Source organism: Monomorium pharaonis, chromosome 8 (assembly GCF_013373865.1).
Source record: "Monomorium pharaonis isolate MP-MQ-018 chromosome 8, ASM1337386v2, whole genome shotgun sequence".
NCBI classification, from domain to species: Eukaryota; Metazoa; Arthropoda; class Insecta; order Hymenoptera; family Formicidae; genus Monomorium; species Monomorium pharaonis.
Genome location: NC_050474.1, coordinates 17021462 through 17043135, shown reverse-complemented (window position 1 = coordinate 17043135; position 21674 = coordinate 17021462). Strand labels below are relative to the sequence as shown.

General features: G+C 29.2%; 1 protein-coding gene across 6 annotated transcripts in view; it reads right to left on the bottom strand.

Moving 5' to 3' along the window:
* The window catches only part of LOC105838285 (potassium voltage-gated channel subfamily KQT member 1), an 87904-nt gene that overhangs the window by 50539 nt on the left and 15691 nt on the right, over positions 1-21674 (bottom strand). For all 6 annotated transcript variants that reach the window (XM_028189080.2, XM_036291240.1, XM_012683740.3 and 3 more), the window contains exons 3-6: positions 7930-8020; positions 5204-5330; positions 2697-2872; positions 27-167 (exon numbers count right to left, since the gene is read on the bottom strand). In XM_028189080.2, the coding sequence (XP_028044881.1) occupies positions 27-167; positions 2697-2872; positions 5204-5330; positions 7930-8020 (535 nt within the window). The remainder of the gene's footprint in view (positions 1-26; positions 168-2696; positions 2873-5203; positions 5331-7929; positions 8021-21674) is intronic.

The window sequence follows — 21674 nt, the reverse complement described above, 5'->3', positions numbered from 1 at the left end:
ATCAATAGTGCGAGATAAAAACTCACCACTCCCCACCAAAGCGCATCGGCGTAGCTCGCGAAGTCTGTTTTGCCATTAGGTCCAACTGCGTCCTTTTCGGCAAGATATACAAAATAACTGCTGAAAATAAGGCCTAAGAATCCAATGTACAGCGTTGTAATCAGCTCCTGTTAAAAAAGAAAAAATATTTCGCAGTTAAATACCAAAATTGTATAAATCTGCATATTTATATGTATATTCTGAATATAAAAATGGCTATTTTTGAACCGCATAAAATCCAGAATAAATAAAACCTAATTTTAAGTTTATCATTTAAAACACTGTTTCCGTCTAAAATATATGCTTAAAAGATGTGTCATAGAAGGTAGAAAAAGAAAGGTCTACAATAATAATTAAAATCGACAGCAACATGTTTGTTCACAAATTTTGTTGAACGAAATAAATGTATGAGTCATTTTTGTAAAGAATTCAAAATAACGTATATTATCCCACACAATACAGATAATTGCAGTTACATTGCATCAATGTTTCAATGTGCAAACCACACAAAGTTACAGAGACATTGCAGAGATACAAATCTGCAATAAATCAGCTTGTAATAATATGAGACAATGTTCCAGAAATATTGTAAAATCAAAATTGTATGTAATTTAATACGAAATATATTTAATAATAAAATATTGTATAAAAATAATTTATGTAATTTTTGAACGTGAAATGTGATTATCTTATTAATGATAATCAAATGTACAAGTAATAAATAACGCAGATAAAAATATTTAACTAAAATATAGTGTAACATATTTGTTTTTATACAATAAAAATATTCTTATGTGTATTATATAATAAATACAGTAATATTGTAAATTTATTACAATATATATTACAATATTACATCAACTTTTTTGGAATGTAATTGCAACATTATACTGCATTGCGGTAGAAGATTGTTGTAAGGTGGATATAATTTTTCAGTGTTTTATAGAATATCGATATTTTTAAATAATTTTTTATAAACAACGCAGTTAGTAAATAAAACTTATTTACATGATCACTATATGTTATTTGTTTGTTATATGTAAAATGTATACCAGACAATAACGATTTTCAATACTGTAAATTTTTAATAAGTTAAGCTAAAATTGTATCTAAATGTTAAGAAATTTCTAAAGGTCGAAAGATTAATTACAAACCAAATATAAGAAAATTATGATGTTTACGATTAAAGTAAATCTTAAGAAATTTTACTTTTTGTGATTATTATTCATTTTTAAACTAATTTTGAGACAATAATGTTTATTTTTTTTATTACTTTTAATTTATTTTTGCTTTAAATCTTATTATATTACATAAGCATATAATAAGGCAATTTCAGAGTTAAAAAAAGTTGTTTATAAATACTTCAATAACAGTATTTTATTTTTGTAGGTAATTAAAATAAAGATTTTACATTCACTCAGTTCATACAATATTTGAATATCCCTATAAATAAAACTTAAAAAAATGAAATTAATTAAGTGTGCGTCTTATTCGGCTCAGAAGCCTCAGTTAAAATCATTGTCAAGTCTACTTTTTCCCATATAGCACAAAATCATTGCAGAAACATTGCAGCAATGTTATTCTGTAATATTGCAATATTGCAGCAACAGTGCAACAACGTTGCTACAACGTTGCTGCAAAGGCGAAATGTCCGCTTGCAACAAACTTACAATGCAACATTGCAGCAACGTTGCAACAAAATATATATGCAATAATACGGATATATACGGATAAGGCCATAGTAGTCAGAAATATAATATATATTTATTTAGTTACTTATAATAACATATAAACATGTATCTATAAATTATTTATATAAATAAAATAAATTAACGATGCGTTAAATAAATTCAAAGACTGTTGTATTGCTGGTTATATAAAATATAAGAACTGTGTATTAAATACAGCTAGTACATTCAATTAAATTATATATTTATAAAAACTAACACGCATAAACTGTTTATATAACTATAAATTATAAACTATGCGTGTAAAACAAAAACATTGTGATTTTTGGTAAAAAAAAGATACGAGAAGTGTGCTAATAAAGAATGCACTGTTTATGTGACTACAAATTATAAACTATGCACATAAAACAAAAACATTGTTATCTTGAACGCGACAAGGCAAGACGCGGCAGCCAAATAATGGCCGCGCGGTATTTATAATTAAGGTATCAATCATGAATCCTTTCTTCTGTAATGTGAATACATCAACGAAACGTTTTATTGAAAAATTTAATATATATTTGTGAATAAATACTTAACACTTTTTTCACGAGTTTATATAGGCAATGAAAAAAGATTGATGAATGATATCTTCTGATATTATATTTATAAGACCCTAGTCTTAATTAATTGCATAAAAATTCACAGAAAGTATAAGTTAATTTTCTCGTCGGATATTTGCTACGTTTCGAATTGCATTACAAATAAAATGTTATTTATAGTGTTTTGAAATTGAATGTGTATGTAACATACACTATAAATTTTTAGTATTGCAGATAGCAATTTAATGTATTATATTGCAAAATAATTCAGGTGCAATATTGCCGCAACATTGCATTGAATTGCAAAATGTTGCAACGTTGCAGCAATGTTGCTGCAAACTTCGGTGCTATATGGGTTGTATCATTGAGAATTTTCATTGCAAAATACCTGACGATGTATGAAAACCACCGAACCCAGAAGCCGCCACGTGCCACCTTGACGATCGACATGAAGCATTCGCAGAATCTGCAAAAACCGAATGCCTCTGATGGCGGAAGTGGCGAATACCTGTCCATTGCTTCCTACCGATAAGACTACCATGGACGCTACTACAACAATTAAATCTGAAAAAATACATGAGAAAAGTTCCACACGATCAATACGAAGAAAACATAATAGATCGGAACATAATATATATCGCTAAAAAAACGTTATGTTATTAATTAGATTACATACACGTATGATACATATAACATAGGGCATCAATCAATTTATTTATTGATTAACTAAAATAAAAGCTTTAAATATAAATGATTATAATTACCGTAATCAATTGATAAAATTAATGTTAAATTATATTGTATAATTAATCAATTTAATTTTTGTTTAAAATAATCAATAAAAAATTAATGATAAGCATAATCACGATTAATTTAATCGATTGAAACAAATCAAATATTATTAATTAAAAAAATATTAATCTATTAAAAATAATAAATATTTAAAAATTGTTAAAAATAGTAAACATTAATTTGTAATTATATTTTTAAAAATATTATAATTATAATTCCGATGCATATGTGTGTTTTAAAATATTGTATAATTTTTGAATATTGTGTAATTTTTTAATATTAATTATGCATAATCAAAAGTAAAGTGCGTAATCCGATTAATATCTCATCCGACGTTACTATTTATTTGTAAAATTTGTCGACAGTGCACACTTTAATTAAAAACAATCTTTCCATCCGCGCGTTACAAATTGCCGAAATAGGTGTAATCTCAGTCGCATTTTAGCGGTTAGTCTCGTAATAATAATGCTCCATTTTCTGCCTTACGGATGACTACTATTCTACTGTTATGAACGAAATTAAATGAAATGGTATGTTCTCGTTTATTTGAGATAACTGCTGGAGAAGAGGAATCTGCGAATAACCGCCAAACATAGATAATCTCGCGGATATCACGCGCCCTGCAATAAACATGACGTAAAATCGATTCGAAAACGCAACTAATTCAAAAGTATTGATTTACGCAAATTGCAGGTGTGGTTACGCACGATTGAAGTACCGCGGCGAAATTGGGTGATGAAAATCTTGTTCTAATACATTCCGAATAATCTAGACAAGCACAAATAATTAAATCCAATAATTATATACAATATTTGTGTATATATAATATATACAGAAAATAAGATATTCTTGTTTTAAGATCATCTTTATTTAAAAAATATTAAATATTAAAATAAGATTACATAGCATTAAACACGCATAATTTGCTTGTATAAACAAATTTTGTATAGTTTCAGCATTAAAAATAAATTTAATAATAATAATAGTAAGTTATTCAATATTATTCAATGATAATTTTTGTGAGTTCATAAAAAAAAACATCTTAAGACAAAAAATTATAAATTTTTAATACTTTATTGTCAAAAAACCATCATTGTATAACACTATTTAAATAACTATTTTAATCCTTCGTAGTTATCTATGCGGTCCAGTAGACCTTGAAAAAACTTTGGCACTCTGTATGATACTCTGAATCATTATTTGAAAATTAGATGAATTTTTTTCTCCTGTTAAAATCAAATTTTTACATTCCATTCCACAGTATTTTGGGAACAATATTTCAAGTTTATTCAATATTTTCTTTTTGTCAAAATAATGAAAACTGTCAACACGTAAGAATGTAGTCTGGGTCCGTTACACTCCAGTGTAATTAGCACAGAACTTTTTGGACGTGTAATCACGAAGGATTAATACCGAAATAATAATATAATTTTTTGCTAAAATTTAAAATTATCAAATTTTTTTAAGAAAATTGTATTCGTTGTATTTATATATGTAAAAAAACATAATTTTATTTGTTTATATAAAACAATGAATTATTAAATAGAATATATTAAGTTATTAGTTTCATAACATTTATCATTCTTTCTGTGTACATGCAAAAATTTAAAATTTTATAATTCAAACAGTTTAATTAGTTTTTAAATAATAATTCAAAAAAAAAAATAGATTCTTGTTTCATTCTTTCAATTTTCGCTATTAATTTCCAATCGCAACATTTGTTATCAATGTAATTACAAAGTTTGTGAAATAGATGCCAAGTAATCAATTTTAGGCGAAGTCTTCAACTAAGGGAGGAATTTTCGTCGTTCGCTTGTATTTCATTTGCGGAACGCCTCCAACAAAACGATGGCCGCGATACAAAGCGCTCACAATCTTGATTTTAGCAAAATGGACTCGAATTTAGGAGCGGCGCTTAATATCACAAAGTTAGGTAGTAACGACGGTCACAAACGACCCTATACAAGCGATGCGGGACAAAGAGACGATTGTCGCGATCCCATTTTTCGCCCGGTCGATCGAACAATGCAAATATCAGATTAATTTTGGTCGTGTCGCATTTCGGTTCACCGTTAGGGAGGAAACACAAGCGGCACAACTCACCTATGATACAAATCGGTTTCCGAATGAATCGCAGCCGTCCACAGCAACCCATATATTTGGATCTGCAGCCCGCGCTCCATAGTCGAACCAGATATTCGACTCCGAAGAATACTACGAGACATATTTCCTGGAATAGAAATAAAATATAACTGATCTCTTGGCCTTTAGACTTGATACTGGTTGAATGTGTAGCCCACAATATCATCGTAATACAATCGATAACACTAGTTTACTAAAAACACAATGTTTTTAAAATACTTTAAATCACATTAGTTTCTTTTTTTTTTTATGTTGAAATTTAAAGTTCATCAGCACGTCGAGTTTTCAAAATAATTGAGATTTGATGTGCAAACAATTTTCTGCAATTGGTTGTTTTACTAGAAATTTAGAAAAAAACGTTTTCTTATAAAAAAAAATGATTGTTCATTCTTTAAGAAGTGCATCTTTTTTACTTCAATGTCTTATATTTAATCCATTCAAAGTTTTGTCACAATAGCAAATTTTTACTGTTTATGTCGATAAAATCGTGTACATTTAAAATATGCTTTTCAAGATTTTTTTCTCTATATATTTTCATCCTTTATAACTTTACTCGTCAATTTGTCAATTTAATTTGTAACATTACATATTTTCAATAATAAATTATTGTATATGCAAACATCCAGTGTCCGCTCGTAATGGCAATTTATTCGACGTTTTTTGATTTAATTCCTCCGAGTCTAATTCTTGTCACTGTATCTTCATACCATCGTTAAAATGTAAGATACCAAAATAAAAGAAATATACTTTATAGGCAATAAACAATATATTCATAACTTCTAATCAGAATTTCAAACTAACGTTAATCTTTTTTACAAAAGAAATTCCAAATATTGCAAAAAAAGCGATTTTTTGCACATTAAATCTGAATTATTTCGGAAATCTAACGTGCTTAAAAAATTTAATTTGTGACATTATTTTTAGTATTCAAAAATCTACATTCAAAACATTTTGTCTAATTCAAAATAATTTACAATGGAATACTAGTATAATTGTCCAACATCAGTGGGAAGAAATACAGCAGAATAGATCTGTACATTAGTGGTATGGACATTAGCTTAACATCATCTCTGAAAGAAATGTACAACAAATAAGCTAGCGTTAGACGAAGAGTGGCTATTCTATCGATTGTACTAACGCCGTTGTATGAACAGGATGCCCTAGAAAAACGAGGACGTCAATGTTAGAACCGCAAGTGGGAGGTGAGATCCTTGAGAACTAGTTTATACTATTCCTTTATAAGCCAGGACATTGACGAACTTCGTGTTTTATGCGAGCTTACTTTTCTCGCGTCCATATAAGAAAAAGTAAGAAAGTATCACAAGCGGACGCTGTTAAATGCGAAGTGTCGAATTGTATCCATCTTCAGTTATTTTTAATCATTTTTATAATAGATCATTACTTCTCATACATAATATAGTTATGTCGTTAATTTGTCTAAAACAATAGAAGTAGAGCAGTAAATAATTTAACTTGAGAAATGTTAAATTCAATTAAGGAAAATGATTGAAATAAAAAATAGTAACAAAACTATCTATTCAAAGAATGTATCTGTAAGAAATACTGTTTAAATCGTCAATACATCATAAATAAATAAATCTTCTCTATATTTTATAGCTTTGCTATTTATTTCTATATTTATAGTTTTATATACTTTATTAAACAAAGTTTGTTCTATTTCTATTTATTTACTACTTTCTATTTCTTGAGAATACAAAAGACAAAAAAACAAAGTGCTATTTAATTTAAAAAATATAACTTAAATTTAACATTTTAATATTTAACAATGAAAGTTTTTTTTACAATATGGAATACCGATTCGTGAATGAGATCGATACTCCGTACCGATGAATACTGTTTGGAATTTGTAAACTTTCGCAGAGTTAAACTTGCTCCTCTTTAAATGATATAAGTAGACGAGAGGAGGAATTAATTTTATTTGTGCAGCCACGGTGGTGAAGAAGAGAAAAAGTTTTTCGTCAGGAACTTGTTGTAAAGTCTATTCTCGGGCGGGCCAACAGATCCAAAGTGTTCTTTTCGAGCGACTAATTAAATGAAGTTTGCTTTAACTTTCTTACAAAACGTTACGAAATCCTTGTTTCGATGAATTCCTAATCATTGTCAGTGCCTAACGTTTCGCGTTGCAATCAAGATGACATTCAGCACTCTTAATTCTTCCCTCGAGATCAAATATTAAGTTTGGATTTTTAAAAGTGTAAAGAATACAAGAATGCAGAGGCAAAAATATACAAATGTAAATGTAATTAAGATTCTATTACAAAAGCAATAATTTGCAGAACGCTTAAATCAAGGTTGTTATCGAGTTAATTCTAAAAAAAGTAGAAAAATTATAGAAATATTAAGGAAAAAAATTAAATTATGTAGTTAAATATTGAAAAAATGACTCGTTTCAATGTAAAAAAAAAAAACATTCCGAATTGATCAAAGACTTCCTAATGAAAAATGGCGCGTCAGGTCTATATATACTTTATACACGTGACGTGTCAAATGTATGTCTTCCCGTGCAATCGATGCGGTTGCGATAGAATAGTCTTAATCTAGCAGTTCTGCAGTATTTCTTTAAATAGTATTATTGACATTATTTGACCCAGAGATGCTTTTAATATCCTGTCCACTTAAACGGTATATACAAGCGCACTTGATAATAATGAACACGGACTACTTACCATCCAAAACAGAGTTTCGTTTGCGAAGTTACTGTATTGGTCTATCGTTGACAAAACGCTAAATATGAGGCATACCAATACCACCATGAACCTGAAAACAAATTATAATAAATTATTCTATTATGTTATGTGGCAAATCAATCAGAATGTAATTCTGTTATAAAATTCCAATTAGATGAATGATTGATGTCATATATTAAAACATCAGATTTATATTCAAGGCAATTTTAGAATTTTAATTTAACTTTATGTCACACGTGACAAATACAAATCAAAACTTGATTTTTATCATAAAATTTCGCCCACCAAGCGATTTGATTAAAAGCGTAGGCTGTCGCAGATTACAATCAAATTCACATTAAAAGTGATTTTAGATTCTTTATCAAAATTGCTCGCTATTTTCGACTTAACCATTGTAATGCTGTTCAAAAGGCTGTACAATAAACTTTTAAACTCTTCGTATTATAATATGTAGTGAATATAAAATAAGAAAACGAACTAATCCAAAGATTTTTGCCTTTAAATAAATCCTCACAAAATAATTAAAGTTTAAATCATTATCCAAGTTTAATCTAAGTCTGAAAGTTTGTCCTTACATATACGTATGTCCAAAAAAAAATTATCTCATTTACATACAAAAAAAATAAAAACATGTTTTTGTTTTAAGAACAATTTTCTAAAATTTTCTAAAAATTTAATAAAAAATAAATTTAAAAATAACCTAATAGAAAATAAAAAATAATTTCTTTATTTTCTAATATTTTTTTCTAAAGATAATTTTTTGAAGATAAATGTAAAATAACGCAGGACAAACAGCTAATAAGTATAAAATTCCAAAGTAAAAGGTCTTTAGATCTGTATATTTATTTTTTTTAATGCTTAAAATATTAATTAAAGTCAACAATTTCATTCTTACACCTTAAATTTTTTTAATGTTCAAAGAAAAATTACTATATTTATACAATAAGTGATTAAAAAAATTTTTTGATTTCTTAAAAATTTAACTTTTTAAACTCGTTTATTAATTTTATAGAAAACTTTTAATTAAAGCAATACATGATATTGACAATGTTAGACTTAAAAATTAACAAAAAAAAGATACAATATATGTAGTCTTGTAGCACATTATGTACATTGCATAATGTAAAATTCGCATTAATAAACTTTCATTAATGGTAATCCAGATTGGCATTAAACCTATCTGATAATTTTAATACGAACGCTTATAATATAAACCGCCGATATTATACAAACAACCAACGTGTTATTAGCGCAACAAATACTCAATGATTGAAATGTGACATAAATTGCATTATTATTGACTATGCATTACGTGTATTATATATGTGTATTATATATATTGACCATGTATAGCGTTTCAGTTTGTGCGTCACCATAAAGCTTCGTTTCAATTCCGCTGCTCGGAATAATAAATTTTTACTACCAAAGCTTACCTATTTTTTTCCACCAGAACAAACTATTTCTTAAACTACTATGTCACCTAACTCTAATCAAACTGACAAATTACTTGACAAACTACACAAGCGTTACTATACATATTCTCTACTGATTGCTGCCATGTGTAAAACGTAATTTTATACTTAAACTTGTAAGAGAATACTATCCGCGGAATGTATATGCATATAATAGCCTGTGGTGCCTATCGATCAAGGTCGCATATATTCCGCGACAATTGAATGTAAAAATATTCATAGTCAATGTGTGCATGACAATTTTTCTACTATCTTATCTGGTATGTTCTTAATTTTGGCAAAAATTAAAGGGAAAAATTAAGTTTCTTTTTTATCATACAGAAAACGCCAACTGTGGTAATGAGGTACTAATTTTCAAGACATGTAAGATTAAGAAAGAAATTATGTCTTTTTCCTTTTCGAGTTTTTCCGAAAAAATAATAATATAAACATAATAACATAATAATATAATAATAAAGTATTAGTGCATTTTTAATTTTTCGGAAAAATAAAATTTCAAGAAATAAGTTCTTTTCGACCTTCTATTTCGAACAATATTGTAGTAATGGCAATTGACTTTGATGAATTATTTATTAGAACTTTCAAATGCAAAAGAATCTTAAAACACCACTGACATGAAAGATTTTCAGATGATTGCTCAGGTGATTATTGATTTTAAAATAAAAAAAGGAAATACAAAACTCAACAAAATAAGAAAAACCTAAGTTTTTTTTTCCAAAAATTTCCGATATTCTTTTTTAAGGCTAAAAACACTAATCATACCTAATAAATAAATTCACTGCAAAAGTTGTGAAAGTCACTAATGTTGCAGATAAATACAAAGAAATGTATCATTTATAAGTTTTTATTTTATAAACTTTGTTGTTTAATGTACAGAAATATGTTTATTACAACATCGCTTTAATTCATCAATTAATTTAGTTTATAGTTAATTCCTTTCCTATGGAATCGTATCTGAATTCTATCATTACTGATTATTATGTCAATTTTTAGGGTTTTTCAGACGTTTATTTGTAGGATGTATTGCGAAAACATTAATTATTACAAAATATAAACCTGTATTATAAAAACTGCTATACCATCTAATAGAAGACACTTTTTAGTTTACATTTATGTATCCAAAGTTTTATTTTTAGCATTAAAAAATCTTAAAAATATTATCCAAAAACAAAGTGGTGTATATAACGTATGTGTTGGTGATATATTTTAAACGAGTAGAAAGGAAATATTAAAGTTCTATTAAATAAACGAAAAAGGAAATTTCATAGAACATATACGATATATTATATATTCGACAGTTTAATAAAACAGTTATAAATTCAATACTAAAAAATCATTTTGATGAATTCTTTCTACCAGCAATACATTTTATATTTTTACCAATTTTTTTGTGAATTTTTATTACAAATCCTCAAGGATTCGTGTTTTCAAATATTGAATATTCTCTTTGACGTACTTCGCTGCATAATCACAAACGTGCATTTACCGAATTATGTGTTTCATCATTCGTGCGTTTCGCATTGAAACATAATCTCTGTGCAATAAGATTTAGAATTGTGCATAATATCGATTTCCGATTGCAAATACAGTTTCGTGAGAAGTGTTACAACATCGATGTACACAAAGTGTGAAATTTATCAATACAAATACTATATCAAAAATGTTCTCGAAAATTAAATGTAATAGCTCCTTACAAATCTTTATCTCTAATAATAACTTTGAAATGTAAGCACTTAAAGTTGATCAATCAATGATTAGAATTGGACATCTGTCATGCGGTTATTGATATTATCCTACGAGCGATTCACACAAATGTACGACTAAAAATAGTTTGTGATTGACTAGAGCTTTTATAACTCTAAATCTAAACTCATATATTTCCCAAAACCATTGTTTAAAATAAAATTGATAAATAATTATTATATTTCATTTTTCAAAAGTTTCTTTGCTGTGATATTTTGATTTACGAATTTCAGGACAATCTCTGTGTTGTGTAAAATAAATGTTCGAGGAATATTTCAAAGAAGTGGACAGTTATTATTAATTCGACGTATCAAAACTTGTATTCTTGCACTGAAAAAAATATTAGATTCAATAAATATTTTTTGAAATGGTGCCAAGCAGAAATTTTATAAAAAATAAATAATATTCATTTTAGATGATATTTTATATAATTAAAAAAATTGATAAATTTTCTAAATTATAGAAAATATTACCTCATCTAAAATAAATATTATTTATTTTTTATAAAATTTCTGCTTGGTACCATTTTCAAAAACATTTATTAAATATAATTTTTTTTTCAGTCTGTAGAAGAAAGAGTTTTTTTTGAGCATTGCAATCGTAACAATTGATAAAAGGTTTTTTGAATTTTTAATAAAGCATAACTTTTTAATAAAGCATTTTCGATCTCAAGTTTATACGAACTCTTTTCACCTACTCGACTTCATTAACACCTTGTATAAGTTTGACCCCTACTTTAATGGACATCCTATATCGAAATTCGGTTGCAACCGTTAATGCGCAGAAATTTCGCTTTTCATTTCGTCGATAAAAATACAAATTTTTAGAATCGTCATTGCGAATCTTAATCGGTCGCTTATCGACGCGAACTAACGACGTAGAAAAAAGGGGGAAACAGGGGAAAAAACCCGACACGAGGCAACCAAGCAGAGAGTCCGCGTATGCGAGGGCATGAACGCGGGACCGGTAATTGCTACGATCTGACGATCGATCGCGGTGGCGGCGGCGGCGGCGGCGGCGGCGGCGGCGGCGCTTTCGTTGTTTGTACAAGTAATTTATTATTGAGCGTTACCTCGTTAAGTAACGGGACGAGCGCGCGGCACTAACGAAAGCGCGCTCGGTCGCGTAGTGGCTCTTTAAGATGGCGTGTCGAGGGCCTATAATTCCGACGTATGTACAGCGCTTCGTGGCTGCACGGTGGGTCACCTTCATCGACCTACTATGATAATTGTCTAACATATTCCTCCTTTTTTCCCCCGAGCGTAGCTAGGAACTCATCCATCTTCCGCACGAGCGTCGGACAGACATCTCGACACCCGCGCGGATAGAACGCTTTTTATATGTTTGGCCGTGGAAATGCCAAAGTCACGGGAATGCCCGCTGAATAAAACACTAAATAACAGTCCGATGTGCCGCCAGGGCCTGGGGGAATCCCTATTTAGCTTATGCAACTTTCAAATTTCATCGCCACGAAATTCCGTCCTCTGAAAACATTTATTTTACTGAAGTATCTATTATAAAAGATAAATATGAAAATAATGTTGAACCAACTTAATAATTATAGAGGACGTTCAGGGTAGTACACGGTATTTGTTAAAGATTTGTAAAATATTTATAATAATAATTTAAATATTTTTACCAAAATATTTCATAAATGTATTTGCGATCTTAAATCTCCATAATAAACAATTCATAAAAATTCATCATAGATATGAAAAAGTTTATATAGTTTGTTTAAAGTATTATTATAAATATTTATATATAAATATTTATTTTTTTATTTATTATAAAATATTTAATCTATATTTTAACAACATGTTAAATAAGTAAGGATAATATAATATTTTTCTTTCATATGTATATAAAATGATTAAAAAGTAGATAATAATAAATAGTTACAAATGTTTAGTAAATATTTTGTGTACTATTTGGAAATACTGCAAAAAATTTTAACATTCTAGCACTTAGAGCTTGAACATTTTACATAATTGCTTTATGGTCTGACAAAAAATTAATTTCATATCTGTATTCAGAAAAATTTTTTAATACCTTTAGCAAAACCGTTTTTTCCATAATACAATGTAATAAATAAAATAATGTATTAAAACAGATATTTCAGAAAAAATTACCTGAAGATTACTTAATATTTTCGCTCAAAATTTTCAGAAACAGGTTGGACTTTTAAAAAAATGTAATCAAAGCAAATTTAAATTATATTAAATTATTATCTCTATTTTTAAATATATCTGCATTTTCTTTTTCTACAAGCGAGCAAAAATTAAGAGTTACTTGCTTCAAACTTAAAAAAGTACTAAAAAAAGTAAAAACCTTTAATAAAATAAACATTTTACAAAACGCATTTTCAGCCTTCAACTTCCAAAAAATATAACAAGAAATGAAATTTTCCATAGGCACAAAAACAAAAGAGAAATCTTTTGAAATGGGAAATTTGTTCATAAACCTCAGCCAAAATCTTAAATTTCAACCAAACTTATTTGCAAAAGATAAAAAAGGATTTTAAAATCTCTTTAAATTACAACAACATTCCCTGAGAATCATTCCTTTGATAGGAGGACAATCTCTGAGCGAGAATAGTACACTTTTATGGATAGAAAGCATGCAACTGATCGTTTGGGGATACTTTGCAAACACAGAAGAATGCGCACTACAAATTGGTTAAACTAACAATAAGTAAATAATAAGTATATTATTTATCTTAAACAAAAAGATTCAAATCTGTAACGACCCAGTGTAAAAAACTGTACAAAATAAAATCTGCTTTCGAATTTACCACAGAGAAAAAGAACCCGAGCAATCGGAAAACTTTATTTTTCATTTCACTAAACAGACACGTTGGTGTCGATTCCAATTCCTCAATTAAATTGTTTTCACCGAGATTTTTTTGTCAAGATTTTTTTCAGTTAAAAAAACCTTTTGTTTTAATCAAACAAAAATGTATTAATTTGTTCGGAATAAACATTTGATTAGGAATATACAAATGAATCGAGTAGCATCTTAATAAATAACTCCCGCAGTGCGGGAAAGCCGAGACAATGAAATGTAATTATCAATATTAATACCTTCCCGCACATCGACAGACGGCGCGATATATTGCTTATGATATTGCTAAAGATGTATAAAATGATTGAGCGTGTACACCCATTGTGCATACTCCGCATATCAATTAACCTACATGCGATCGAGGGGGGGGGGGAGGAGATAGAAACGTGTGCGTGTGCGGTTCCTACAGCAATAATGTCACGTAGTGTCGCATCATTTATTCATTCTCATCGCGGTTTAATTACAAATGGATCTCCGAGGAATAAACTTCTCGATTATACCCCGAATAAGTATCCGCGCGTTAATCAATCTCGCGGATGAATTGAATGTGCGTTTACTCCCGATAAAAGAAATTAATTGACAAAGAGTGCGACATTATCATTAATCAATAAAGGGAAATAAATAATGCAATATCACCGCACGCGCAATTAACGAATGCAATTCCCGTCGTTTCCCAGCAAATCGGAAGCGGATCAAAGGTGCCCTCGTTGAAAATCAATCCGCGCGCGACCGTTTGTGCAACTGTTCCTCAAATTACGCGCTGCATTTTAATTACTGTAAATAGACGCGGGGGAGGACCGCGCGCGCTTTCGCTCGTCAGTCTGCGTGCATCCGACGCGAATCAGTCGTGATTTCACGATCGGGTTTTGATTTTGACTCTCAGATTCGCACCTTCCGATCACGCTCGGGTTACTGAAAAATTTAGTAACGACCTTCCACGATATATAATCTCCATCCGGGCATCATTATGTACGCGATATCGATATATCAGTTCGCCCACGCGCGCGCGCGCGAGCAATTCTCATCTAAAAATAGCAGGCCGCACGCAAATAGCTTGCATATGCATTGGGCCTAACAACACGCTACTATTCGCGCTTGAAAGTAGGCCAGTCGAATTAGAATTACCGCCGTTTGAGACAAATTTCTCTTCTATCTTTTTAACATCGCTACGCTATCCGGACGCTTACGTCACGCCTAATCTATCATTGGTCTTTCGAAAATTACTATAATAACTGCATTTTCCAGACAAAAAATTACTACTCAAAAATTGCAGCGATAAAAGCTAAAATTAAAAAGTTTCAGCTTTAAATTCAGCCGGCGGGGTAAACCCGTTTTAAACGTGGTGTAATTTTAACGTCGGATTCCTTTTAATTTCTGGAAATTCAATACTGCACAATAATTAGAAAAGATAGACGGGGAAAAAATTATAGCATAATTAAGACTAAAAAAAGAGAAATTCTTCGAAGGAAAATTCCTGTGAAACTAAAACTTACACTCGGTACGTTTTCAACTCAACATGCACTTGGCATGTAAACGGACGGATTCCTTCGCAGAGTCTCTCTCTCGAGATTGAATGACTCTTATCTCTCTCGTTGTTATCCACCACTCTCCGATCGGCATCAACGCGGGGTTAGTAGTACTGCGATAATAGATAATAGCGGGAATCCGGTAGTGCAGATCAATAGGATTATCGAGCAATTAAATTATTTACGCGGCGTTTCGTGCAGCGCGACTTCATTAGTCGGCTGTGTAACGATTGTAATAAACGATGCGGCATTAAAACCGCACGAAGCCCACAAATGTTCGCCACGATCATGCAACGATCTTATGCGGTTGAATGAGTCGCGAAAAATTTCAAAATTCAAATACTTCCTCATGCTACGCCGGATTTCAAATGGAATTGTAAACAGATCCAGGATTATTTTGCGGGGTACTACATATAAAAGAAAAGAACAATCGTGGTTGAATTACACACAAGATATGTTTGGTTGAAGTAAATTCTAGTGAAAATAAACAAATAGATTCCAGTTATTACAATCAAGTATTTTAGTATACAGCCAAAACATTTAAGTATGGTGAAATAACTGGCAGTCCCAATTTACTGTCGCTTTTGTCAAATATAGTATTGGAATAAAACGTTGATCAGAGCGGCATATTACGCATTAAAAATGTTTTTATTTCACTTTCTTAATATTTTACTTTTTATTAAATATTATTAAACTGTCTAAAATTATCATATAAATATAAGTAAATGCAGCAAAAAAGAGACCATACTGAATATACGCAGCAGTAATCGGAAAGATAGATTATTTGTATTACGTCCAGCCATATGGGGTTTAATTTTTATTTAAATTGTTAGGGAGATATTTCAAAGGAGCGCAGGTAAGGCAGAGAAAGACGTAACGAAACTAAGAATTCCCGTAGGCACGCAAATTAGAAAGGGTAGGTGCCTCGGATCAAACGCACTTTTTGTGACTGGAAAATGTGGGTCAGCGTGCTGATAAACCCGTTACAACCTTATTTCCGAGTTGTGTGGTTGTAGGTCCAAATTTTGAGTCGGCGAATTGAATCACTTTAACTCGGAACTGGACCAGGTGCAATCTTTGGTCAGGGGGAGAAAAGGTAGATCGTTTAAGGATTTGAATAAATGATAAAGTTTTGTTTAAAATCAACAAAATATTTATTCTAATAACACTTTTTAAGTGGAAATACAACTTAGACGCTGAAGTCGTGATTTGAAAAGTTGTGACGACGGTAAAATAATCGGATTTAAAACGCATAGTAAATATATAAATAATTTTACAGATACTCAAGTGTATGGTAGCTGAGAAAGGAAAATGGAAAGAATTTTCCATTTTAATTCTATAATATGTATAATTATAATGATAACCGAGGAGCAAAGGGATAGTCGTAGGGTTAGTGGATGATTGTGTATGAGAGAGAGAGAGAGAGAGAGAGAGAGATGCTCGAGGTTCTGTGGGGAAGAGAAGTCTGTCTGAATCGAGTAGATTTTTTGACCGGATGGAACAGCACTAAAGTTTATTCACGCATTGATTCTACATGATTATATTCTACATACTACTATAACTACTGCTATATACTGATTCTGTTATACTGCTCTGACTGCCATACTTTTATGTATTCCTATGACTACTGCTATACTAATGTATATGTATATTGGTTAGTGTTAATGATCTGACTGCCTTCCGGATCTGGTGTTTACATATATGTACAGGGCCTTTATAGAGGAAGGATCTAGATGTAGATGGTTCAAAGGTTCTTATTGTTAGGACTACTTACAGAATTATACGGTGGGTGAATTCCTAGGTTTTCCTATTGGAGGGAAGGTTATTCCTTTTTTGACAAATTACACGTTGAATAATCTGTCGAATAATCTCTCTCTCTCCTGCCACATTCCTTTAATTTTATCGAAGGAATCCGACCGATCGCTATCCGATCTATCTTCCCTTCGAGTTTAAAAGATAACAAATTCTTTATTGTCCTAGACGTGCTATGGTATAGTTTGCAGATGGAGGAAACGTTATTTATTTTTTTTACTAATGTTTGGATTCTTTATTACTCATTTTTTTGTGAGAAAACGTGAAACCTTGCTTCGAACATGAGTTTGCCATTGTATTTCTGTCAGAATTTATTGTTTGTTAACTCGACATTTAAAAGAAACCGAAATTATCAACTTGGTTGTTTCGTCTATCCATGTTTATTATCACGTTTCTAACAAACTAATCCAAGGCACATGAAAAAATTGTATATCGGAGACCGTTGAAACGGAATTCTTTTTGTAATTTTATCTGATCTCTGATAAAGGGAAATCGTGGAGTCTGCCGGACGTAACATTTATTTAAAAAGTATAAAATAAATATAACAATTGCCATTATGTGCTAGAAATAGATCAATTAGCTTATAAGGATTTGGTTGATCTACTGAATGTTTGGTATATGACAGTTTGCGACATTGTATATTAGATGGACGCAGTGCATATTTCTTATAAGAAGAAAATAACACGTAATAGAATAAAAAATACAATATTATAAGCTTTTTTACTGATTTTCTAATAAATAAAGTCTCTTACAAGTGCTTAAAATTGGATTCAAAGGCAAAAACAAATAAAAGATGTAATTTGACAGTATAGTTCTTAGTTTTGTACAAAAATTTATTGAGAAATCTAATAATTTTTGCAAAAATTCAGATTTGTTTTGAACAGACATCTGATTACATTTTGGATATTTGGTAGATTTAACTAGATTTTTAAAGCAACTATATATATACATATATATTTGCTTAAAGCAAAACAGAAATTTTGCAGGAATTATCAGATTTATAAATTAATTTTTATACAGAACTAAAAACTGCACTGTCAAGATACATTTTTTATTTGTTTTTGTCTTCAATGCAGATTTTCAATTAATGCAACGCTAGAACTTTTTAGTATTGCACTCAGAATGCAAGCAATAAAAATTTTCTAGTTTTAATGAAAATTGTAGATTGTTCATATTTCACCAAGCTCTCAGATTATTATATATACATATGGTATATGCTTTATACGTAATACTGCTTCTCGTTGCGTATATTTGTGATACACATGTAGGTTGCACAGACACAGATATACGAGACCTACAGTTGAATGCTGGTTTCGCTAATGGCTAAGATAGAAAGATTTCAAGGCATAGAATACTCTTGATAGCCTGCCAACCCATCAAAGAAGAGAATACGTATAAAGTTTTTTCAGTTCTGCCTGGGATCGAACACGGCACCTTCAACATAACAGACCGATGCGCTGTTCGCAACACCACGCTCTCCATTATTATATCTATACTATAAACTAATTCAAGCATTTTTTTTTAATGTAAAATAAAGTGCAACACAATTTTTTATTTCAAACCGTTTTTAAATTTATTTTTTTTTTAAGCGGAAAATAAAAATGTTTACGCTGTAAAATAGATATGTAAAGTTACATAAATAATATGTATTAAAATTACACGATTTATAGTAAAATTATATAAAATGTGTAATTTTTTTTACGTGTGTAAATATATCTTTATATGGAATACATATTTAAACGGAAAATAACAAATAATAGTATTTTTAGTTTTTATGTGTAAATTTTTACAAATTCTTATGATATTTATAACATAATAATCAGAATTAACTATCATTTCTTTTTTCTGTCTAGTAACAATAACGTTGTTATAATATTTTTACAGTAATAAAAGAGAAAGAATTAATCTGTTACTTTTATTGTATGAGGTTTATATAATTCAGTAGATACACGTATTTTTTCAATATACAAACATGTATAAATGTATAGTAATTGACATTCTAAATTAAAAATTGTGTGCATTAAGTGCTATATGATTTATTTTCATATTTTATAATGTATTTTAAATATTGAAAACACTTTTTATGTACTTCATATTTTAGATTGCATTCCGATAATTACTGTACTGAAATGTATAATATACAGGGTGTCGTGTAAAACTTCAGACAACGTTACAAACAAGTAGAGTGCATTAAACTGAACAGAATAGTCCTTTACCGTTTTGCAATTTTTGCAATAAGTTATTGATTACACAGGTACACAAAAAAGTAGTAAAGTGTTTATTTTTGAAGTAAGGAAAAAATGAACCAATTCAGTAATTCTGACCTTGAATTCAAATTTAGCAAGTCAAAATACATAAGAATTGACTAGCTGGTCCGCCAGACCAACCACTTTTTTGTGTACCTGTGTAATCAATAACTTATTAACTATTGCAAAAATTGAAAAACAATAAAGGACTTTTCTGTTCATTGATGTGCTCTACCTGCTTGTAAGTGTTGTCTAAAGTTTTACACGACACCCTGTATATATACATATATGTATATACATATACATTTCAATATTCATTGTCGGTATTGAAATACATTTTAATAACGTTAATAAAAAATAATAATAATTTTTAATAAAATTTGCATTTGTAAAATACTATTTAAACTTTTATAAAAATAAATATGTTAAAAACAATAGTATTATTAATATAACAAATTCAGAAAAATTACAAATTAAGTTTAACGTAAAGAAAAGCTTGTTATAAAAAGACCAATTTAAAGTTGTAAATTTTAATATTAAAAGAGAGAAAAAGAGATATTATTAAACAATGTAATTTCAAATAATAATAAAATATTTTACTTTTTAATATTAATTTTTAATAAAATATTTTACTTTTTAATATTAATTTTTAATAAAATATTTTACTTTTTAATATTACAAAATAATGAAACAAGTAACGAATTGTTACTTTCTAAATAACAATAACAGTAACGTGTTACTTAAAAAGTAACATTTTTAAATAACTTTTACAACTCTGATGATAATATCACACATATTATATATTCATTTTTATATGAATATCTTTTTGATAGCATAGCTTAAGAAAAATTTGACAAAATTTTATAATAACTATAGTTATTATCATTTATTTTTACACATTTCTAAAAAAAAAAAAAAGAATCATTTTATATGTAAATTTATTATAACGTTTTATTCTTATGTGCATAAATACATATGTTTAATAATAAATCGAAATTGTAACGTGCAACTTTTTTTACAGTTTATGTACAACGTGATTAAAAGGCTAAAAGTTCTTTATAAAGTAACTCTCATTCAACTGTTTTAAGTTTTAAGCGCCATACGTTTACAGCGTTATTATTCTTAAATTAAGATATTGAAGCGAACACACACATAAATAGAAAGGTATACATCCAAGAAACAATTGTAAAAACAGACTGTATGAATATTTTCAGTGTGTAGTAAGAATAGAAATACGCTTCCGGAAATAAATGGCGCGTTCGACATGACGGCAGTACGTCGGGCACAAAATGAAAGACAATTCCATGGTAATTTCCGACTGCAGTGTTTTAACTTTTGCATCGTCAAAAGTTCGATATAAGCGCGGCATATTATCATCCCGCGAGTTGTAATAAAACGCGCAAGAGAATTTTGATCCATAACAGTTATCAGTTATTCGCGTATTTAACTGAAACAAGCTTGAGAACGGTGTTAATTTCGAGAACATTGTGCGAGTTCGTGTTAGCCAACTTTAAGTAGATGTATCCTCTTACTTATCACACATACGGATACTTGTTCCTCCGCAATGTGAAGTTATCTCGAATTTAATTTCAGATGCATAAAAAATATTAGCTGTATTTCTCTAATAATAAATTTTGTAATTTATTTATAATATACAAAATGTTTCATTTCATGTATGTACATCATATCTTCGATTATTACCTTGACAAGAACAGTGCAAATATTTTACACGATAAATTGTATTATAAATTGATGAAAATTTCGCAGTAATTGCGCTAACGTAAGCTAATACACTATAATATAAGCTAATATGCAGCAATTCGGAATAAAATCTCTAAATAATATTGATCATAAATTTGACAAATTTAAGATATCAATATTTTCCTATTGCGAGTATTAAAGAAAATGTTTTTTTATTTAAAATATTACCATACTAATATTTCATTGTTGTAATACTTTTACATTACAATTTAGGATTAATTATATATTTTTGTAAACATCAATGTTAATATTTTAAATGTTTTATATACACAGCTAAAATAGTTTGAAATAATTTTTGAACAAGTTCTTTTCAAATTTAATTT